The sequence below is a fragment of the Pundamilia nyererei genome, unplaced genomic scaffold (assembly GCF_000239375.1).
Source record: "Pundamilia nyererei isolate P.nyererei 1_Seehausen unplaced genomic scaffold, PunNye1.0 scaffold00022, whole genome shotgun sequence".
Classification (NCBI taxonomy): domain Eukaryota; kingdom Metazoa; phylum Chordata; class Actinopteri; order Cichliformes; family Cichlidae; genus Pundamilia; species Pundamilia nyererei.
In genome coordinates this window covers 587,191-611,541 of record NW_005187423.1, presented here as the reverse complement: position 1 = coordinate 611,541, position 24,351 = coordinate 587,191, and the positions used below count along the sequence as shown (strand labels likewise).

At 41.2% G+C, this 24,351-nt stretch overlaps 2 protein-coding genes across 3 annotated transcripts in view; one reads left to right on the top strand and one right to left on the bottom strand.

Annotated features, from left to right (window-relative positions):
- The window catches only part of fbxo41 (F-box protein 41), a 66,648-nt gene extending 66,167 nt beyond the window's left edge, over positions 1–481 (top strand). For both annotated transcript variants that reach the window (XM_005726820.1, XM_005726821.1), the window contains exon 14: positions 250–481. In XM_005726820.1, coding sequence (XP_005726877.1) covers positions 250–312 — 63 coding nt within the window. In that variant the 3' untranslated portion in view covers positions 313–481. The remainder of the gene's footprint in view (positions 1–249) is intronic.
- A 10,401-nt stretch (positions 482–10,882) lies between these two features.
- Positions 10,883–24,351, bottom strand: part of smox (spermine oxidase) — a 15,446-nt gene continuing 1,977 nt past the window's right edge. Inside the window, exons 2-7 of the mRNA XM_005726819.1 lie at positions 20,025–20,259; positions 17,937–18,163; positions 15,566–15,739; positions 13,663–14,383; positions 12,174–12,334; positions 10,883–11,386 (exon numbers count right to left, since the gene is read on the bottom strand). Of these exons, the coding sequence (XP_005726876.1) occupies positions 11,234–11,386; positions 12,174–12,334; positions 13,663–14,383; positions 15,566–15,739; positions 17,937–18,163; positions 20,025–20,232 (1,644 nt within the window). The 5' untranslated portion in view covers positions 20,233–20,259 and the 3' untranslated portion in view covers positions 10,883–11,233. The remainder of the gene's footprint in view (positions 11,387–12,173; positions 12,335–13,662; positions 14,384–15,565; positions 15,740–17,936; positions 18,164–20,024; positions 20,260–24,351) is intronic.

Below are 24,351 nucleotides of genomic sequence, written 5' to 3'. Positions count from 1 at the left end.
CCTCCTTCCTCACGATTGCTGTGGAGAAAGAAACATCAAAGTGAATCATCTGTTTTGTCAAACAAGTCATGTAAAGGTGAAGCATAAAGGGCAAAAAAGGTGCATCTGTACGAAAATAAAAGAGCATGACGAGATGGAGATTTATAGAGGATAGACTATTTGGCTCGCAGGTATTTAGAGATAAGTCATACACACCGTGTGTCTCTACAGGAGATGAGATTATGATATCGCACTCTCTTTTACTTTCAGGCTCTAAAGAAGAGACCCGGCTTCTCCAAAATCCTCCACGTGAAAGCAGACAGTCTCTGCTAACGTCTTTTGTGCAGGTTCCTCAAGCCTTGGAGAGGGTGCCATCACGGCTCCAGTCAATCAAAAAGACCCAGCTGTTCCTGGAGTTGAATGCGTCTGCAGCATCGTGAAGTAGTATCGAGGGCTCAGTGTGCATTTTGCTAAAGTACAAATCTAAGACAGAAAAACTTGATACAGTTATCTCGTTAATATCGGTTAGCCAGTTTGACTTGCAGCGGCACTATGTATCAGAAAGGGGGGCTTGTTTTAAACCTGACAAACTCAAGAAACGCAACAGCTTACTCTAAATTTTCCTTTGCAGTAACCTTTTTGCTTTTTCCATTCAAAAAAGTGGTTTGTGTCATTGCACAGAGCAGATCCCTTTTATTGCAACCCTTGAAGCCACACGACAGCACTTTTTAGCTGTCCGCATCCACACAGTGCTCGATGTAGACTAACACCAACAGCTGATGGGCTGACGGGCTGCAGAACATGATCACAGGCAAATGGGACTTCTCTTATTCAAGTTCACGTTGTGTTTGTGTCTGCGTGGATGACTTAAACACATAAATGGAAATTGTGACAAAGTACTGGATCAAGCCTGTACATTGAAACTGGACAATGGATGACTTTGAACACTTACTGCTTCCACCCAGAACAGAAATATGCTGCACCAGCTTCGGGTTCCGTGGACAGAGCGCAAAGGACAGCCACACACACACACAAACACACACAGACCTTCAGTCTTCTAAACACTGCCTGGCAGTGATGCATTTTGCCTCCTCTTCTCTAACATCCTCTGTTTCCATATGTTTAAAAAAAACAAACAAGGTCACAAATCTTGTGTTTTTAAATATTTGGGCCTTTTCATCCCAGACAGCAGGATTTAATACCTGACGTTACCGGTGCCATTCGTAACAGTGTCCTCATTCCAGTGAGCGTTTTCTCCAATGTGCCATTAACGAGGGGGAAAGGGGGACCAAGTGTTTGATCACTAAAATCAAAAGCAGTGTTGACGTTTAATTTAAATGTGTGTGAATTTAAGGCGTTGTGTTTCATATGGGACAAAGTCTCCAGGTGTCGTAGAGTTTGGACGTCATCCGACTTTCTTCGTTTGCCACCTGAATCAGTGCCATTCCCGTTCACGGAGCTTCTCGTGGCCAAAGCTCTTGTGTGATCCCTCATTTGTATTCATTTAACATTAATGTCCTCTGCCTCCCTCTGCTGGTGATTCCATGCAGATGCAGCGCTGACTTGCAGCTGGCGTTACGTGACACTTTGTACCCTTTGCAGCATGGAACAAGGATCACCTTTTACTATTTTGCAGACATACGGGATCAGGTCTTCGGTGTCACCTTTTAAAATTGGAAAAGCGACCTGACTACAGTTTAGCGTATGTTTTGGAAATCCTCAAGAAGTATGAGTAGCAATACCTGCAGTAGTTAAACTTACTGTGTTCACTCTTCTGTGCTGCAAATAGCTTCAAAGGGAGGAGCTCCAGTGATTTTTATACAGCCAGATCACCCGTATAAACACACAGATACACACAGTAACACAGCCTGTGAAAACAGTATCTTAATATATGCTGAGGCTCTGCAGGAGCGTTGTCCTGTCTGAGAAAATAGAAATTGTGATCTGGTGGTTATCTCACATTTCTAACAGAAAACCTGGGATCTGAACTGTGGGTGTAAAAAGATGTAGGTGGTTACCAAAAAACTGTATTTCGGAGTGCTGCAATGGACTGTTTTATTTTTTTTATTTTTTTTTATAGTTTTTGAAACTTGATGATTCTATGGACCAAAATTCTGCTGCACTGAATTTTAAATGTCTCTCTAATGAGTTCCTTGACTTTATGGAAGTGCAATACTACCGGGTAAATCTCTAAACGGAGCTCACAATCAGTTTTAAAGGGGACCTATTGTGCTCATTTCAATTCAGTTTTATATAAATTCCCAAAAACATTCGCCTCAAGGCGCTTAATATTGTGGAGTAAAAAAGAAACCACAATATTGGAAAGAAACTCCAACAATCATATGACACCCCCGCCTACCAGTGAGCAAGAACCTGGCAACAGTGGGAAGGAAAAACTCCCGTTTAAAGGGAAGAAACCTCCGGCAGAACCAGGCTCAGGGAGGGGCAGCCATCTGCTGCGACCGGTTGGGTGCTGAGGGTAAAGAGCGCCATATTTTTATTCTTGGGCTCTACTAGGTAGCTTTGCATGATTCACAGACAAAAGTAATTCCTTATTTTGCTTAATCTAAGCAAAATAAGCCTTCAGAAAGATTCAGAAAGTCACGTGAGAGGTGGTTGGAGATTCTGAGCTCACAGTTATCTGCCTCAGATGACCGTATCAAGGATTTCCGCTCTCTCGGTGACATCATAAAAATGTCATCTGTAGCCTGATAAACTTTCAGAAACCAAACGTTTCGTTTGAAGCCTTAGCTTTTGGTTCACAGCGATTATGAGGAGCAGTATGAAAGGAAAGCATAGCAGGTCCCTCGCTATAAACAAATCACGAGCACAGTTCTGTAACAAGTTTCAAAATTAATCAAGAGACGTGCAGAACATGACTTCTTCTTCTACTCTGTCACTTTACACACCTTATTCGCCCGACGGCCCTGCCTCGCCACGCCAGGCTGCATCATTTGTGGGCGGAACAGCAGCAGAGCAGGTTGACATTTTCAAGGAGCCCTGTGTGGGTGTCTGTCACGTGAGCTCTTTAAAATTCCCAGATAAACAAAGCTCTTAGCTGCTCTGCTTCACAGTCAGATATACGTACGCAGACTTGTATAACTGCAAATTGTTGTGACGACAATTCGGGAACCGTCGTGGATGTCCATTTCTCCGTGTTCTTCCAGTACCGCATATTTATTATCCCACACTGGTCACAGAATGTTTGCTGGGTGCAGGTGAAGGAAATGTGGTGTAAAGGTTTGCTGACACAATAGAGAAAACACAAAAGCACTTGTTGATTTTTATTTTATTTTATCAGTTTTAGACAATCCTGCCTTGGTTATCAGCTACTCTGTACATAATGTTTGCTTAAAAAATGACCAACCTTTGATGTTATATAATATTAAGGTCATACTAACGAGTGGCAAAGTTGAAGTTTACAGGTGTTCACTCTGTAAGCGTTTTCTCTCCAAAGGTTGACGACAGACGAGCAGAGAGAATTATATTATGTATAACAGTAGTGTTGAAATTGCAGTTGTGTACTAGATACTTTATATTAAATGTGCATCAGAGTCATATAGAGATGGAAATTATTTAAGAAGAGGTTAAAGTTAATAATCAGCTATTTATTTCTATAAAAAAAAGAGCGATGTGTAATACTGTTGGCATGTTTGTGTTCACGCATCAGTCATTGAGTTGCCTTCTTTACTGTTCTGCTACTGTGGCGAGACAATTATTCGATGTTTAAAGAGCTTTGATTGCCTGCAGGTTAATAATCTTTATTTCAACCCGTCTGTTGTTGCACTAGTGAAAAACAAAACAGGATTTAAAAAAAAGAAGAAGATATTTCAGATGTTTATTATAAGAGTGTTGTTTTTAATGTTCAGCTATCTCTCAGTATTTTAACAGAAATATGATGCACTTTCCCCCCCTTTTATCGGCCGGCCGGTCGTCGGTTGTGTCGGGAGCGACGGCGGTCGGCCTGCCCGTCGGCGCCTTCTGATGGGCTACTAAAAAGGAACTCTTCGCTTACGTGTCGGTTTCATTGGGAAGGTGATTTCGGAAACATGATAAGCGATACTTTTACGAACTTCTATAAGTGAACAGACATACGGTTTCTCATCTGTCATATCTCTTCATGTTGGGAAGGGGAAAAGATCGACCCTGATTCAGCTACATTCTAGTGTTTTTTAGGTTACCGATATGACCTTACGCTCATCTATTTTGAAACGTTTTTAATTGATTTGCTTTAGTTTTGCTTTTATTTGCCGATTTCACGCGCGCACCCATCAGTACATCAGTTGCTTTATTTTGAAGTTGGCCTGCTGAGGTTGTTGCAGAGCCCTTTTGTTGCCCTCTAAACCTGCAGATTAGAGGTGCCAAGCGTGCTCCAGTGACTCCTTTTGGTTCGAGTTATGATCCTGTAGTTTTTTCATTGTTTTGAAAATGGAAGGTACTTTCTCATTCACTTTTGTTTTGTTTGTTTTATTTAAATCAAGTGTCCTCTGTTGCAGTTACCCCAGTTTATCATAGTGTGCAATAGAGAAATGGTGTCTGAGTGTTCATGTACCTCTCTGTACATATTTTATGTGTGATTGATTGTATTCTGCCCATTCATCTGAACAGTATTTTACACATTACCTCAACACTTAACTGGGCAATTAAGTGTGCCGTTTGTCTTTGTAATCTTTGTTTTCCTTTTATTTTTTGACCGCCGGCTGATCCATGAACTTCATCCGATTAGCTTGAGACGAAATTAATTCTGTTGCTGGAAAAACAACAACAACAAAAAACCCAAATAACTTTCCCAAAACATGATCAGCCTTCTCTGATGACTGCAATAGATAAAAATGTTTTACTGCTCATTTTCACTCATTTTGTTGTCATCAATAAAAACTGCTTTAAATTGTACTGGCTCATTTTTTAAATAATTTTTTTTGTCATTTTAGAATAAAATCATATCCTAGTAAGATTTTAAGATATGACTATGTAGTAGAAAATCCTTTAAAACAGAAAGATCACGGTTGGAAGACCTTACAGTACCTAGACCTAGACTCACAGGCCACTTTATTATCTACACCTTGCTAGAAACCAAAGGTGCTCTGTTGGATTGAGATGTGGGGACTGTGGAGGCCATTTGAGTACTGTGAACTCTTCATCATGTTAAAAAAATGCAGTTTGAGATGATTTGAGCTTTGTGACACGGTGTGTTATCAGAAGATGGGTACACTGTGGTCATGAAGGGATGGACATCAGCAGCAATACTCTCATAGGCTGTAGTGTTTAAATGATGCTCAGTTGGTACATTTCTGGGCATGATGCACGTGACTGTATTAAATCCACCCCAAAATCAAATTTTACCATCTATTTTCTATAAAAATGTCATTTATTATTGTAAAATTAGAAATCTGTGACTTAAATTGATAAGGAACACCCGATGATGCGACTTGTCAACGTGTGCATACTTTTGAAAAGAAAAAAAGAAATGAAATAAAAGCACCGTCCCCACATGTAATGAGCCACTCAAAACAGCAGAGCAGATCACTTTAGCCTTGGCCTGGAAAGATGTAGCTGAATGGTTAAATCCTCTCTCTCTTCAGCCTCACGTGTTCCCTGCTGGACCGGGACTCCTGCCAGAACTTTGTCCCCATGTTTCCTCTCTGCTTTCTTACAGTCTGAATGGAGGAGGAGGAGGCTGAGTACGCTGCACACGGAGAACAAAGTTTCAGCTTTGCTGCCTCTTACACACAAACAATTTCCCAGCACAGACTTTTTTTCTTTTTTCTCTTTAGCTTTTGATTTTATTACTATAGTATGGTATAATCTCATATTTCAGAAGGTTAAGGAAAACATAAAAACACAACAGACAATAATAATAATTTAAGGATATTTTATTGAAAGTGAAAATGGTACAAATATTCTGGAGCCGTTCCTACAACAGCTAAATCATAATGATATATTATTTCTTAAAGAAAATAATGAAAATGGAACAATCACAACTTCTTATTGAAAGGTTATTGAAGCATGCAAAGCAGTGGCAGGAAACTTTGTGTGTGTGGGACTTGCATGCATTTCCCACGCTTACTGAAATGGCAGCGCAGGTGCTTTAACGCTCTCATGAGCCCCGAAACATCTCTCTTTTAACCCCTGTTTTAGTAAAAAACAATTTAAAAACACCACAATCTACTATAATAAAAACAAGAAACTGAAAGGTCAACAAACATGAAAATCAAAACTTCGAACACCACAATAACAGTAAAATTGCCACAGAAACCATTATGTAAACAAACTGAGGACAAAAACTAAGGATATTTGTGTTTGGTTTGTATTTCTTTGTTGTCCCAAAGCTTCTTGCAATAAATCCTATACCGTTGGAAAGCCTGTTTACTTCCACTAAATGTTACCACATTTGTAAGCAAAATGCATTTGTGGGTTGAGCCCATGAAAAGCTCCCCAAATCTTCTCTGCCAATGCTGAACAGCTTATTCATGCTTGGTGTCCGTATTTATTGGAGGATTGGAAGTCTAAAGTAACAAGAGGGTACTGGCAATTTAACAGTTTATTCATTTAACACAGAGAGGCCTCAACAGCATGTGGAAGACACAACTGTCTGCCACCTCCTTGTCACCACCTTGGTCACACACTGCTGTGGGATGGGATCCCATTCTTCTTCCCCCATTTGCCGCAAGTCAGCCAGTGTGGTTGTACTGGTCACTCTAGCCCAAACTGCATGCCCTCCCTAATCCAACAAGTGTTAGTGAGGTTGAGATCAGGACTGCAGGCAGTCATCTGTCTTCTCCACTCCCAAACTTAACGTAGTCTCTGATAAACCCCACTCTGTGGGGCGAGCATTGTCATGTCGGTGGACTGAGTTCAGTCATAGTGTGTTGAGATATGGGACTGCTGCTGGTTGCAGAATCTCATCAATATCTCTGCATTGAGGTTGGCTTCAATGATGACGAGCCTTGCTTTTCCATCACGGTAAAAGCTGTTAGCATATCAGTGAAGCAATCAGCATAGTGCTCTCCGAGCCTTCTCCACATACAAACACACAAAATCCCCCGGCTCATGCTTTGTGCATTTTCTTCCACTTATCCTTATCAGGGTCAGAGGTGCAGCTGGAGCCTATCCCAGCTACCGCAGGGCGAGAGGCGGGGTACAACCTAGACAGATCCAGGTCTGTTGCAGGGCTAACAGACAGACACTCGCATTTACACCTATGGTCAGTTTAGAATCACCACTGAACCTAACCCCACTAACTGCATGTGTTTGGACTGTGGGAGGAAGCTGGAAGTGAACCCACGCAGACAAAGGAAGAACATGCAAACTCCACACAGGCCAGATGGTGAATTTGAACCTTGTTCTTTCTTGCTGTGAGACAGCAGTGCTAACCACCGCGCTGCTCTTTATGTATTGTACTTCTAGTTTCAATTCTGTTAAGTGGAAGAAGTGAAAGCAATTACTAACATCCTGTTGCAAAGGGAAGCAGAGAACAGCAGGCAGTGGAGTTGACACAGGCATATGTGTTTTTCAAAAGTTTAGTCTCTGCTAGAGTGCCTGATGATCCAGCCCAAACTATAAGCGTTCAAGCCTAATCCTAAAAGCAGAGAGCACGTCTACTTTTGCCACAGCATTCTGGATGAATGTTTTTCAGGGAGCTTTTACAGCAACGTGATATAATAATGAATAACAGTAGTCAAGCCTAGAAGTAATACAAGCATGAACTAACCTTTCAATATGAGGAAGTGTGTTTCTATTTTAGCGGTATTTCCCAAATATAAGGTGTTGGTCTCTACATGCTATTGTGGCACACATTCCCAACTGTCAGCTAGAATACCACATAACAGCTCCACAAGTAGGGAGGAAGGAAAGCACAATATACATGCATGTAATATAAATTAAGCTAACAGGTGATAAAAAGTAGATATATTGGTCATCTTTAAATGTATTTACTTACAAATCCTAGCTTTAGCTGATCTATTAAGTGCCCCACGTACAGGTAAATATACAGTTAATTGCATAATATTGAAAAAGGAAGAAGGGTTTCACTCATTTTTAATTACAAACCCACTCAGGGGTTTTCCACCTCTGCTTAGATGGGCTGAAAGTTGCCCATAGGCTTGGTGCCGATTCAGAAAAGGTAAAGGTTGAATATTTATTCTGCCTCTTGCTCAAATTAAAAGACGATAGGAACAGGAGGAACTCATTTTCTCACACCGAGCCATCCATCGATCCAGCACATACATCAGACATCATTCACAAGCGACGCTTCGAGCTCAGTGCAGAAAAACACAGGTGTATAATGTATAAACCATTACTGCCTTTCTCTGAGGGATTGTCCTGACATTGTGTGCCTGCATGCTCACAGAGAGGCACTGAAGTGAGTCATTGTTAATGCTTTTAATGGTTTTCCTGCAGTTCCAAGCAGAAAGTCTGTTGTGAAGGCCAAACCGCTGATGACTTCTGAAACGTGTTCTGGGAACTGCAGCTGAGCAGCAGGTCACCTTTGTTCAAATTCAAATACATTTAAGCAGCAAACGTGCACAAATATCAACACTATTATTAGATACCAGGAATTACGACTATCTAGTTTTATATATGGGCCTTTCGACTTTGTAATTTTACTGCTTTTACGTTTTTCCAAGATTTGGGGAATGCATTGAAATGTTGTTTTGAATGTGTGCGTGATGGTCTTTGTGGATTGCACTGAGTGAGAACAGAATGCACCCCATGCTAGAGAACAGACATCTTTTCTCAGTCGTGAATTAAAGCTCCCTTTTTTTTCTGTGTGGCAGTACGAATTGTTCCACCTTGAAAGGAGCAATAACAGCGACTTCAGTCAGGCTCTGTCTGCACTTGCCCACACAGTAATGAGACGAGGTCTAATCAGACAAAGTGAAAACACCTGTGTGGGTGGCCCGTGACCATTTAGAGGCTTTAGTTCCCAAACAGTTTAAACACAAAATTAAAGAGCCTACACGGGTCGTCTGTTCATCTTCGGGGGGCGCGCCGTGTCCCTCAGCACTGACACGTTAAACTCTTGGATGCACGTCATTCTCACGTTTGAACTTGAGTCTATTCTCCTTCTCGTTCACCATCTGACGCTGCTTGATTTTCATATCTGGCAGCAAGTTTACATCACGAAGATGGATCTGTGTCCTTGCTGCTTATGTGGTCGTCAGTCTGTGCTTCAGCTGTTTCCCATAAGAGCCGAGCTGCCTGTAGGGTGCAGATTCGCAACCCTCAAATTATCTCGTCTCTGTGCTTTAACCCTGTAATGCCAAGTGTGTAATGTTTGATGCATGGATTTTTGTGAGTTTTTGAGACTAAGAAGTTTTGGGGCATATAGGAAAATAAAAAAGAAGTGTCTGGGTTGAAAACGAGACATTGAGGCAAAAATCTGAAACACATACTGTTTGCAATACTTTGGAAATCAGGTAAAAGTCTCTGTGCAGAACTGACATGTAGTACTGTAGGCTTCTTTCGGCTGCTTCCTTAATGTGGCTTAAATAAAGCTGACCACAACTACAGATCTGCAGCCTAAGTAGATTTTAATTGGAAACTTCCAACCAAACACGTGATCAGTAATGGATTTTGGGTAACCATTCGTGACATGGTGCTCGTCAGGGTGCACCGATTTATCCTTAAAGCACAGAGGGGCAATTTTGAGTTACTTTCCTCTGCAGTTATTTTTTGTGCCGGTCTTGGAGTTCTCTAATTATATGTGAATGTTTTAAAATAAAACACTTTTCTGAACCATTTATCAATTCTGTGAGATTAATTCTGAACAATCTGCAAGCAACTGAAACAAATAATGCACTGAACTGACATCTGCCTGCCAGACTCCACATAAGTTATTTTCTTCCATGCTCTATAAAGTCCAACAGTTAGCGTGTTTGTTGACATGGCTAGCATAAATTGGTGAAAGTCAATGTTGTGAACTTTTCCCCTTAAAGCTTCCCATATTCAGTGTTGGAAAAGCCACTTACTCTTTCCCCTAATGAAAAATAGCCTAAATGTTAAAAAACATTTTTTTTTAAAAATGAAAAATTTAGTCATTTTAGCTCTCCTGATGTGATGAAACTTTTGTTGCTGACACATCCCATTTCTCAGTCTTTTAATATCCAATTTTGGTCAGCATGTGTGAATCGGTCTTCTGCTGCTTGTGGTGCATCTTGAGATGCTCTGCTGCATACCTCAGTTCTAACCAGTAGTTATTTGAGTTAATATTACCCCCCACTTAACATTAAAGCAGTCTGGCCATTCTCCTCTTACATTAATAAGGCACTTTTCCTCAGAACTGCCTCTCACTGGACATTTTCTTTTTCAGAGCATTCTTTGTAATACTTTAAAACATTTTTTTAAGTAGTTCCCTTAAATTTTTGAGTAAAATTCTAGCTGCTCATCAGTTTCTAAAATACTCAGACCTGCCTATTTGGCACCAACAATCGTGACAGATTCAGACCTACCATGCCTGAATCATGCAGTTGCTGTCATGCGATTAGCTGGTTAGATTTGTGTGTTAACAAGCGGTGAGGGTTTGTAGTTAAAGAGGGCTTGTTTTCACACGACCACCTGACTCTGGAAAATGATGATCGGTGGGGCGTAAACACAGAATTTAAAACCTGTTTTCATTTGTTGTTAATTGAAACCTTCCCTGGTCTTTTCCGTCTCTGATTAAGAGGATTGACAGTGTTGTCCAACAGAAGTGGAGGCTGGGCTGAGGCCTGTTCTAACACCATCTGTCACTTTGGAGCCTTTTTCCTCTTCTTTCCACGTGCACCACTTTGTGCTCCCTCACACTCAAAATAATGAGAACATCTGCACATCCACTGGTGTGTTTAATAAATTTAATGAATCAAGAAAACAAAACAAAACCGTATTAAATGATGATAAAACTTTTATTTTGTTAAAACCTTCGATTTTTTTTGTTTAGTATTTTCATTATTTTCGAAATAACATAGCATTACGTACAGAAGGCACTTACAAAAACAAGTTAAATTACAGATGCTGTTATTATAAACATTAAATTACTGATTAAAAAAAGAATGATAAAGAAATGAAATGACAGCACCATTGGCAACTTCTGAACAGTACATCTCAAATAAAAATTTAGCATGATTCAAATCTACAGTACAATAGAAACAAAAGTCATTTGTTACAGGTGTAATAATGCCCGAGCTATGCTTTTAAGTATAACTTAATCATCAGGATGAAAAGCTTCAACTCAACAGGTTTGTATTTTTTTCACTAGTCAGAGGTTCATTTATTTTTATATATTAGGCTTCGTGGTTTCCGCGCTGTTCAAGTCCTGGTAAATCTCCATCAGGCGAGTGGCCTCTCTCTGCCCTGATAGCAAAGCACCATGGGTAGTGGAATAGTATTTTCTGTGGGTGGCCTCTCCAGCAAACAGGACCTGTAAGGGCTGAGCAAAGAGGGGAGGAGAGGAAACCAGAGAGGGAACAAAAATGAGATTCAATCACGATCCATCAATGTCATCATGTTGGTTTTTTCTGTTTCTCCTGAGGCACTCGCTCCTATTTCACTCCCTTGTTAGTGCTCCACATGTAGGAGGCTACAGAAACTTTCCTGAGGGCTCGGGATTTCACTTTGCCAGGGTTGTACACTTCAGCAGAAGGGGGTCATGCCGTTCCTTCAGCAGTGTCAAGTGAACACACGGATCCTCCACCCCCACACTCCTAGCCCCTTCTCCCTTTCACCCAGAATGCATCGAGTTTCATGGTCTAGACTTTTGGCCTGCAATCAGCACTTCGGACCCTCCTGACACCAGCTGTATTCGCTCTGCACCAGCTGGGCTCTGACATGTATGTGATGACGCGGCCACACTGGGCACATGATCTCTCTGAGTGTGGCCGAAGGTTGTAAACAAACCATGAGGGCAAAAACACTGCCATCCCAAACGTCTACACTCAGAACAGTTCAGCTTCTAAATAAAAAATATAAGATTTCAAACTATAAAATAATCAGTAAAACATTTTCTAGAAAGGGAACTGTGGAAATAATTATAAAGAAAAAGTGTAAAGTCAACATACAGTATATGGATAAAAGTGGTAAAATGGTCAATAGACTGGCACTTACATGGCACTGTTCTACTCAAAGAGTTTGTGTAGTGCATTAAAAAAAAAAAGGATGTCTACTAATCAATAAATGACAACTAAATATCTAGCAACTGTAATGTAAGCAGTTCTTACTGGAGCCTTGGTGCTATTGGCATAAGGTAGTGGCATGGCCAGCTTTTCACAGTCCGCACCACTGGATCCGACTCTGGTGAAGGAGTAGGAGCCTCGGATGTACGGGTTGCTGCCCCATGAGGAGCGCAGGATGCGCCGGGGCTTTGGAATGTCGGGGTTCCCTGGAGATGGACGAAAGGGTGGAAAGACAAAGGAGTCAGCTGAGATAAAAAGACAATGACAGTCAGCAAGTCGACAATAGCTGCTCTTATTATCCGTCTCAGCTCTCACTGTGGCAGATCCAACATGTTTAGGAGCTACCATGTCAGTGGGTTAGGATGCTAAGATTTAAAAACCATCCCTAAAACAACAAAAGCAGAGAACGATAACTGATGGTTGACATTTCATGAGCCACCATCATCATCAGGTGTGAAAGAAAGAAATGTCTGTACAACAATTTCAAAGCAACTCCAAGTTGTTGAGATGTTTTTCAGATACCTCTAAAATGGTAAAATTATATGAAAGACCAGCAGCTAACCTGGACTAGCTTTTACACTTGGATGTTTAATCTGCCAACACAAATCAACTTGTGACTGTGTGCGAGCAGAGAGGCACCAGTGAGTGATGCAATTAAGCAAACAGCTGAAGGGATTAAACCACGCTGACCTAAATGAGGAGTGACTGTATGTGTTTGGCTTCTCTGTGCAAATTACAGTCCACTGACCTTATCATGAAGTGACAGTAAGTGTCTCTGTGACCTACTTCTGAGGTAGAATATAATCCGAGACCTTTCCTCTCTGCACTTCTTACCTTATGCAAGTTGCCAAACAGTAGTGCGTGTTACATTTTAGCTTCCAGTCACTTTGAAGCAGTTAGTCAGCCTTCTGTTTTTTCCCCAGTTGCGCAAGATGTGACGTGCATCATGTAACTGGTAGCAGCAAGTACTGGATTGTTTGTGTATGTATAAAAGAAGGGATGGTTAAAAATCCCAGTGACAATAAATGACTCTCTGCCTTGTGCAACATCAGCTCTCTGAGCGGTGACACGAGACTGGTAAGCTGCTGTTCACCGAACACAAAGAAGGCACCAGAGTCATTCAGCGGTATTATCTCTCAGCCTTTCTTTGCAGAAAAAAAAGGTGCTTACATCACAGCTGAAAGGTGACATCATTTCCTTTCTATGAAGTACAATGACCCAACCTTAATCATAGTACAAATGAGTCACTGAACTCACAGCCTCAGACTGAACCGTGTTAGTTTTAGATGACTGATTCTTAGTGAAGGCTTCACTAGAATTAAAGAAGGAGGTTACAGCTGAATTTGCCTGGTTTATTAAATCCACAGAAGTGAAGATTATAAAAATAGAGATCTCTTATTTGTCCTCAATAGTTCTTTGTTAGTTAAACTAGATCCTATTTTAAATACAGTTTTAAAAAGTCATAAGAATAGCATATCTTGTTATGAGCGTAAAACTGTCCAAGCTCTATACATCTGCGTCTGCATGCCCTCACCTGTAAAGCGCCTCAGCAGCTCAGTGCAGGTCTCGGCCACCGTTTCGTCATCGCAGCGCTCCATGTACAGCGCCTCCTGCCCACAGATCCAGCCGCTCAGCATGTAGCCGTAGCGCTCAGGTGGATAGAGGACATCAAAGCTACAGATTTTTTTGTACCACAGCTCCTCGGGGTAGGCCAACTGCTCCAGTTGGGCCTCGTCCTCCCACACAAATTGGATGCTGTTACACTCGGGGCTCCAGAAGGGCTCCTCAAACTCCAAGAATATCTTGTCGGTGGTGCTGATGCCCAACTTCTCGATGGCGAGGACCTTGTCCTCGGGAAGAGAGGGCGAGAACATGGCTTCGTGGTTTTGCTTCAGCACGCCCAGAGAGGTCGTCACGATCACGTGGTCGGCCATGATCCACTCCTCATCCTCGCACTCCACGCTGACAGGGTGACCCCGCATCACAGGCTGGCTGCTGTGGTTGTTTTCATTGTGGTTGTCGTCGCTGCTCTTAGTGATCACCTCCTGATGCTGGGCTGAGTAGTTCCAGTGGATGCAGCGCACCGGCTTGCGAAGGCAGATGGTGTGGGAGGGGATGTCCTGGGCCAGGAGCTCCATGATCTTCATAAAACCTTCAGGGATGACATAATGTGCCCCGGGTATCTCCGTCCACTCACCAAACTCACTCAGGGACACCTCGTCCATACTGGGAGAACTGCTTTCACAACTTTCCACCTGAAACATGATGCAACATCAACATAGAGGATCGGGTGTCACTAAAGTAGCAATGCTAACATTCAAAATCAAACCTCTGCAGCCATTAAAGTATTTACTGCGTGTCAGCAAGTCATCTCTGCAGCTACTGTACTCAACAAATCAGCATGAATTAACTAGTTTAAACATACTGGGAATACACAGGGTTTAGAGGACAGCTACACCTGCTTCTGGCTCATTAGCTGGTGAACCAGAACCAGTATGGCAGCAGTTACCTAATGTTTGCCATTTGCTTCCCTGCTGCGTTTCTCCACATGCACTCACTTTATATTCACTTTGAAATATAAAGTTACACAGGCTATAACTTCAGTTCTATGAGGATGTACCTAGGCCACTAATGAGCTAGGTTAGCATAGCTTTGCTTGTACTACTTGCAGGGTTGATAGAAAATTAATGTTTTCAACAACTATGTGAGGCGACAGTCAATCAAGATCTATTTGTCTATCTAGTTGTGGTCAAGTAAATCTCCCTAGGGGACACATGACACACTGGGACTGTTATGCCATGTTATTGACTTCATCCCTTTATGAGCTAATTGGCGACAGAAGAGGATGGTAACGAAAGAGGAAGATGGAGGCAGAGGATCTGCTACTGCGATGCAACCGTTAATGGCAGCAGGTTAAAGTAACAGTCCCAGATTCTCATGTAGTCTCTAGGAAAATGAATCGCTCACCCTAATTAAAACAATCCAGGGTGATCACTAAGCAGTATCCTGAGAGGTGGACTATGCAGGCTCACATTAAACTGGAAAATGTGATCATTGCTGTGACTTGTCACCCCAATTTAACTGATTAAAGTGAATTACAGGCAGCTAGCCTATGCTAAATGCTAACCACAGCAATGTTAGCCTACTTTATGAATGAAAGATTAGGGTTGCTATGGCAATCATACCAGACGGATGCCCCATTCCCATGTAAATGACGTATGTTAGCAAGATCGTTTTTATTTATCTGCAAGTTGTACTTACGCCGCTCACTGTGCCTTTTTGTTTTAAAATTTATAATATTTATTTGTCCATTGATAGCTACATGGATTATAGGCAGCGATAAGGAAACAAACCAAAGCTTCAGGGTTTATGAGTATCAGTTATTTTCTAGGACTCCAAATTTACAAATGTTTGTCTTCAAACGAAACAACGCACACCTTGAGGTACTGCTGTAGCATGGACAGTTTGACTTTCTTGGTGCTGTCAGAGTCATCAGGATCCAACATGATCTTCTTGCGGACCACGTCTCGTGTAAAAACGCCAACGCTGTTCTGGCTCTCAGCACAGACGGGTTTCCCGTTCTTGAAGAACTCCTGAGTCAGCTCGTACACCTAAACGAGAGCAAAAGGCAAGGAACGATGTAAAGAAAGCAGGGCATTCTGAAATGAGGAACTAAAAGAAACCAGTTTATTTCAGTCCAGGCCAGATTTCTGTACTTGCAGGACTAAACACTGGCATCATGGCGAAACACTACAGACAGAACAAGTTACAACACATTACAGGCCGGTAAAAAGCAGAACAAAGACAGCGGTAAAGGACACTATGAAGAAATGCTGGTGTGCTGACAAAATGTGCTTCCACAATGTTGATTATAAACCATTTCCTAGAAAGAACAGCCAGTAAGGACCACATCAGTTATGCATCAACATGTATTGAGTCAAAACATAACAGCGCAAAGCTGTTGTCTCGACTTCCAGTTAATGAATCCCTGACTTTCCGAACGCAGCCCATGTACTGGAGTTTAGACATTTCAGGTTGAATGTTACGCTTGGGCCTAAGTACAAATGGTTCCAACTGACTTCCTGACTCTACCTCACCTTCCCAACCCCCAAATTCCCCTTGTGCCTGATGGTTTCTTGCTTGATTGCATGTGTGTTGGTCATTTTCTTAGCTTTGATCTCTCTCCCAGCTCTGTTTTAAATCAGCATGTGCACAATGCTGAGCTATTTGCTGACTGTTACAAACTACTTTTCGCTCAAGGAATAATCACTGAACCACACCCGTTTTCACACCTTGGCTCATGTGATTAGGTAGAGGATCATCAGGGGGTCCCTTTTGTCCCTCTTTTTTTTTTTTTGGGGGGGGGGGGGGGGGGGGGGAATACTCCCACAGGGTTTAAAGGTAGAAAAGCCAAATGGCTGCTCTCTGGGATTCTAAGTTTAAACCTGGGACTCTCCACCATTTGACCCTAGAACTAAAGAAGCTTCTCGGATGAGAGGTGAAACATCTTCGAGCAACCTAAAGAAGTCCAGACGCTTTTCTTTCCAAGCTCCTTAAATCACTGAAGTTATTTTTGTTTTCATTGCTTGTGAGATTTTTCTTTTTTGCTGGCTGCAGGTGCTGTGAGTGTAAACTGACAGGAGCACTGATCTGAATTTGGCTTTTATTAAATTCTGATTTTTGACATTTCATAGTGATTTTCTAGTGAAAAATGAAGGTTGATTTAACTTGATATACAATAAAAAAAAAACCTTTTAGATTGCTGCATAAATATATTACAAGTGAATGAATAAGACCTAACAGCTAATAGAGAGAGAATAATTAAACTATACCACATAAATATTAAACATATTCAACTTTATTCATTAAGGAAACAACTCAATATTACACATGTGAAAGGGACAGTAACCAATGCTGAACCTCAAGGACAAACCCAGCACAGGGCATAAGAAGCAACCTTCATATGACACGGACCATAATCATTATTAAGGGTGACAGAGTGTTCACCCCTGTCCACATCACTCCTCAGCCTGGGCGGGCCGCAAAGTTGCACAGGATCACTTCCCTTTCAAAGTCAAACCAATTTTTTAATACGCATCACAAATACCAAGAGAGCTTGTGCAATCAAATGTGCATCAAAGCATGCACTACATTCACAAGAGCTGGAAAACTGGAGTGATTTGAACAGCATAGACTCATTTCACTGTAAGAGGACAATTCACCACAAATCTTCAGGTTTTAAAATAATGTAAAGCTCTTTTTTCTGCTCATATCTGCGAAGCTGTAAAATTCAGATTCGTCACTGCACAGATGCTGAAAAGAAAAATGTGTGTGTGCTGCTATACCTTCTCTCTGTAAGTGCTTTTCCAGATGTGACCTACTTAAACAACAACTTACACAACAGTAAAAAAAAAAAGAAAAAGTAATGAGCGTGAGAAGACTTGCTACAGTAAAATCACCTTGCTCACTACAATAATTTATTGAAGCTGTTCCAGCCTGTTTTTCCATGTCTGCACAAATGCGTTGCTCTTGTGCATCACTTAATCCACATTCTTATTAATCCAGCCTAACATATTCTGGATTTAAAATCATGGATTACAGCTAGAACAAAGTGAGCCTGCACAGTGAGTTTTTTCAATGGTTACTGCTGACCTTATATAATCTGGCTACTGCCGACAATATGTGGCAAAATTTCACTTGCATATTGAGTTGTTATGCAGGTTGAACATCCAGCATCTCTGTTCGTGCACACTTCCATTTTTGCATGCTGATGTGTGCATCCAATTGTGCGCACATGTGTCCCCTCACCTCATTGTACAGGTCACTGAACTCTTCCACCAGGTCCTTGGGGATCCTCTTCCCGACATTGGTCTGGTAGTGAGCCACACCGTTCTTGGTGTACAGGCTGATGCGTCCCACGCTCCTCTCCCCATCTGTGGTGTGTTCAAGCAGCCCGTTGTCCTCCGCCAGGTGGTATACTGGGTTCCCATTGGCACCATGGATCCAGGTAGCGCCAAGCTCCAAAGTTGCTTTTCCTGCAGTACAGAAAAATCAATAGAGATTAATTTAAAGAACACAGGGTCTCCTAAGTGCCCCTGAGTGATGCAGTATATACGGTCTTCTTGGCTCAAGCACAATCACTCTGGAGTTTTGGGTAATTATAGAGTTCAAAAGTAGGTCAACGCAATTAAAATACCAAAGCTAAAGCCCCAGTGAAATACCATGAATTTTCTTTTCTGAGGATAATAGCATCAAACCCACTGTATGTGTTCACTTTTTGATAAAACGACAGAAGTAACCACACGCACTCAAGCACACAAACACAGCACCTAACATATAGACTTACGTGTAACCGAATGCGTGCATGTTTTTTACATGTGGCTCCTTTTATGCGCACAGAGCCAGGCTCTTTTTATTAACCGCTCGTTTGTTCTTGCCAGTTAGAAGAATTCATCATGGTGGAAATCAGTGGAAGGCTAAATTTTTCTTGCCTAAGACTCACAGTTCAGTTGATTTTGTAAGATAATCACAACAACGTCACTAAAATATGTAGAAATGCATTTGAGGAAGTGCGGTTTTTGGCATATTCAGGAAATCCTGATTGTGCGACTGTATGACTGATTAACAGCACGGTTTAACTGAAACTAACCAATCAAAGTTAAAAACTGACCATATGTCAAATATTGTCTTCTTGGGAAAACCTCAGCAGATTTTAAACTGTTACCTGGAAATTTTTTTTTACCTAAATAGGGCAAAATTATTAACTTAGTTTTTCTGGCATAAAATTCAAAACCTTTTCTGTACAGTTATTGGGTTCATAAGGGGCCTTATGCAGGTCTGTATGTTTAAAATAAGATCAATAAGACGCTGCTAAGATGAACATGGCTAGGTCAGTTTACCTAATTAGCACATTTTGTTTAACAGTGAAGTGAAGTGGCTTCCTAAAGCTAGTAGCTAGCTACCTACAGAAACCATTTTGCAAGTTTTTGTGTTTTATTCATTCATCAAATTTTTTTTTAGCTTTTGGGCTTCATCCATAAAGATGGACGTAGCTTCCAGGTATGACAGGTGAAGTCAGTGCTGAAGTGCCTTATGGCATTTACACGGTCATCAGGGAAGGACCTTTGAGCAAACAGCCGCGTAACTACAGGGGCTGTTTGGCTATTGGCTCAGTTACTAGCTTCAGATTACATCTAATAAAACATTTTGTAAATTATTTTCATTCTAAATGCCTTCTTGGGTCAGGACTGTGTGCATTTAGTGAACAATAAGACGTCAGCAGCGAAAATGCTCAGCTCACCATAACAGGACTTCATTTACGTGTGAGTGACGAGATGGTGGCTACGCCCAACTATTTTATTCACCGTTTATGTGAAGTTAAGCTAGATGCCCTCATATTTTAGCTAACAGATAAAACTGAAATCCATTTAAAAGTGCAACATGTAGCAATTTTCATATATTAAAACAGTTTGTAATGATCTGTTAGCTAATGCTAATTTAGTTGCTCATGCTGATAAACAGCCAGCTTTCTAATGTTGTCTTGAGTGGATAAAGTTGATTCAATCACACTCTCGGGGCTGATAAATTGCTGTTTTCCAATATCTTTAACAGCCAACTTAGACTCTTAATCACACTCGTGTGGGTAATGTGACTTCTTATTAACCAAACAAAATCAAAACAGAGAAGCTTTCCAAACGACTTAACCAGTGACCTCGTCCATGATCCATTCAAATGATTGCCAGTAAGCACAATGGTTTTCTAGAGACTTTGCCCCATCGTATAATATAACTTGACGTAGAACTTCATGATTTAATCAACTGGAGATCTCCATTCTACCCGTTAACCCAATTAGTGTGTGATGCTAATTTTTGGGTTAAGACAGAAAAATCCTCCCACCGTGCTGAACGCTCTGAACTCTCCCGCCGATGTGGTCCGATGCCTCTAGGACAGAGACATCAGTGAAGCCGTTTTTCAGTAGGATCTTAGTTGCGGCCAGGCCAGCCAAGCCAGCTCCAATCACTACTATTCGAGGCTGCCGATGAATACGTAGGCCGCTACTAAGAGGATCATCAGTGCTGTCTGAGGAAATTTCACAACTTTGCATGCCGTCCAAACTCCTCTGCAGTGAAGGCTGGGGACAGAGCAAAGAACAAGAACCAAGTTACAAATGATGACACTGACAGGAGGGTGACAAATACACATGTAAAACTCATAAACTCCACATTATGTAGTTTTGCTATGTATAGGAAAGGTTAGGGAAACTACTGAGAGTGCATTTTTTACTTGACACTGGAACCTTTAGAGCAAAACTACCCAAGAGGACAATAAAGTCTAAAGCTATTTAACTCAAATTTGCTATGTACATGTAAAACAAGTGTAACAGCAACACAACATGTGTATATCTGTGCGTGCGTGTGTTCGTAAAGTGCCAATTTGCTCAGAGGTTCTACATCAAGAAAGATCAGCTTTAAGTCTGTCAAACTCTTAGCTTCCAAAACCCGGTTTTTAGAGCCTGCGGCGACTATCCATGGTGATGATTTCAGTTTGAGGACTTTTCGAAACCCAAAACATTTACAGGTGTGCCCTGCACATCTGTGCTGTTGGCTGCCTGACAAACGTATTGCCTGGGCATGACTTCACCACCCTCAGGACGATGACAGAAAAAAGTGGCAGGGTTTGTTAAAGACAGTTAACTTGGAGAGGAATTGATGATAAATATAAAAAGACATATAAAAAGAATGGAATTTAAATTCTCTCTCACCAGTTTCACCTACAGAATAACAAGAATGTGGTGAAAATAAGATAATAAAATGATCTTGTTCAGCAAATGTAGCATACACAAGACGATGATTTATTCACACTACCCAACCAAACCAGAACTTTTTGACCAGTAGACCTCAAACCAGAGTCAAATCTGGGCCTCTTTGGTGCTCTGCTTGTTGGTCTAAGTATGTGCTTGTTTTAACACAAAAATAAAGCCACACACAACCTATTTTACAACTGGTAAGTCCTGCTTATTGGCATTCCTGTGAATATAACCAACATTTACAGCTGTGTTTATACCTGTGATTAACTTAATGCCATGCGGCTAATGTTCTGCCTTCCCATAGTGTGTCTGTTTATTATTAAGCACAAGGCCAAATTAGAAGCGATGAGACAACCCTGTTATTTCCATCAGAGAATAGACTATACAAAGGCACAAAAGCAAACCCTTGCTCATTTCTTGCCAGAGTCCCTCTAATTTAACTGAAACTGCTCAGAGACACCGTGACTGTGAAGACATAACACACAGACGACCTTGTTGTTCAGCCACACAAGGCTGTTCGCTATCGATGTATGGACAGCTGCGGATGAGTGTGGGAAACAGCACGGAGGACATTCCTGAACGTCACTACAAACTAACACTGTAGTTCCTTATGGGAGATATATCGGTCAAAAGTTATTGTCATTATATGATAACGTTTAGGTCTGTTTTCCTACTCCTGACTTGTACAAGCATCAGCATAATGTCTTCTGAGGTAACCCATATCCTGCCACTCCTGACACACACACACACACACACACACACACACACACACACACACACACACACACACACACACACACACACAACTCCCTGCTTTGTTACCACAGCAACACCGGAGTTCAGTACATAATATACTGTTTAGAAAATAGACAGAGTTTCGTTTAGCTTGAGGCCACCCAGCTGAAAGACGTACACGCGCTCTGCAGACCGCAAAAAGACATAACTGTGACACACAATAGGCCTCTGCACAGATATTAAACTTTGACTTGATTTTGGAGGGTTTTTTTGAGGAACTGTGTTGTAAGAAAGTTGTGAGCAGTGATAGTTCAGTTGCAAGATCAGCTGATCAAAGAACAAAAAGGCTGTCAGAGAGGAAACCACAAGCTTTGACAGAACATCTGTACGAGAAACGCTCGTATCCGACGGCTGAAACAGATGTGCGTTAAACCCTCAAATCTGCCCGTCAGTACATGACATGTGGCCTGACTTCATGATCCTCCTCGTGAATACAGGTCAGACTTCCTGGATTTGTAAAACAGGGGCTTCTTCCAATATTTACTATGTTTGAGGGGTTCTTTTTTCAGCAATGTTTCAAATCACGGAGCAACACTGTGAATAAAATTATTTTCTTCTTATTTTCCTCTCCCCCGTGGATGATGTTTATTTGTTTTGCTGGAATTTACAGATTTAGACTATAAACTGTATATAAAGACGGATGCAGCTGCCACGACATCACCCACTGACACCGTCCTGCCTAGAAGCTGAGCTTTTGCCCGCTGCTATCTGGGTTTTTTTTTTTTTTTTTTTTATAAATGGGTGTGATTGGCATAGCAAACTGAGATACACCCCACAATCTTATGACAGCGACTTCTAAATCACAAGATAAGCTCGCCATAACGCTTATGCTTCTTTATTGTCCTTTGAGATGCTGGAGACCATAAAGCAATTAGTAAAGTACAGGGTGTATCAAAAAGAAACATCTGATTTCAAAGTGCTTTAATTCTGCAGTCGTTCACTGGTAACAATCGAAATACGTACTGTTAGAAAAACAGGATTTGGGAGTTTCGCGTGTTTTGAAATCAGATGATTGTCACACTCACAATTCCCAATCTGACGAGTGCAGGTTCGAGTCACCTTTACATTGGTTTTACTTTTCAGACCAAGAAGCTATGTCTATCTTTTCTATACACTCTGTAAACTGGAACAATATTGTGTATCCATGGACACATAATCTATTGATTTTCTCAAACTGTATTATTACTAACATATAAGAATATTAAGCGGTTAATCCATGCACAACGCTCGACTGACTCCATTCTCCATTAGCACTTGTGAACAAGCTACCAATTAAAACACTGAATCGCATCTTTGTAAGTATTAAATGAGTTTCAGTTTTGCCTTTTTCTCTGAAACTAATCCCAGCCATGAATGCTTTGAGCTGAGAAATGTTCCATTTACTCTCTGCACACAGAAACAACAACAACAACAACAAGAAAACAGTTTTAACAATGACACCAATCATCAGTTACATTCCCAGAATCTAAAATTGAAATATGAATTCAGCATCAACATGAATGGATTCATTCACAGGCTTTAAAAGAGGTTGGTGTTAGTCTGCTCTATGTATTTCTGGAACAATAATATATTCATGAAGGACTCAAAAATGTTTTTTTTGGGGTTTTTTCGGTTTTTTAAAACCCAGTCGGGAATGTCTCTTTGCTCTGCTGCTTCAAAGGCAGTTTGTTTAAGAATGTGGTGTACAAATGCGTTTTTGTGGCATTATGTGATTTTGATTTTTTTTTTTAATTCTGCAGCTGTTAAGTTTGAACATCACACAGGAAACTGATTTGTGGCAAAAAACAAAACACAATGACAACAACAGAAAAGAGAAAAGGATGCTGGTGAGCTATTAGTTGGGTACCTTTTGGTTTATATCCTGCAGCCCATTGCCTCTGATCATATGTATGTATGTGCAAAACCTTTTAAGCTAAATTCTTTATTTCACATGATGCAAATGTGTATGATGTTAAACTAGTTTCTACGGATGAATTACGCAAGCGTTTCCTCAGACACAGTCCACAGAAAACACAAGTAACTACGTGAATCATCTCCAGCAACCAATAAAGACCCACCTTCATGTGTGACTTGTACTTACTGTTTACATTATGATAAATGCCTCAGCTTCTCTGACCACCACTTTGGAGGAAAAGCACACTAACACGCTGACCTTGTGTCAGCACTTTCCAATGTTGTATATGACAACATTGTGACAGTCCCAGTTGTTAATTTTTCAGAAATGCTTTCTATCTACCCTCTATATTCCAGAACTGGGACTTTACAGGCTTTGTCTCCCCCCTCCCCACTTCTCCACACACTCGGACTAAGACACTCAGACGTGGGGGAACTTGTGCCTAAAACAAGATCCCAAACCAGGTTTAGGCCATGTTGGAAATCATGTAAGGTTCATTTTCTTCTTTGCGCTGAAATGTAAGTGCAACATACCCATCTAGAATAACTCTGATGAAATCTGGCTTGACCTACAAAAGAAATCCTATTTCACTGTTAAAATTCACCTGAACGGATGATGATCTAATTGATGGAAAGCATTTACACACACACACACACACACACACACACACACACACACACACACACACACACACACACACACACACACACACACACACACACACACAC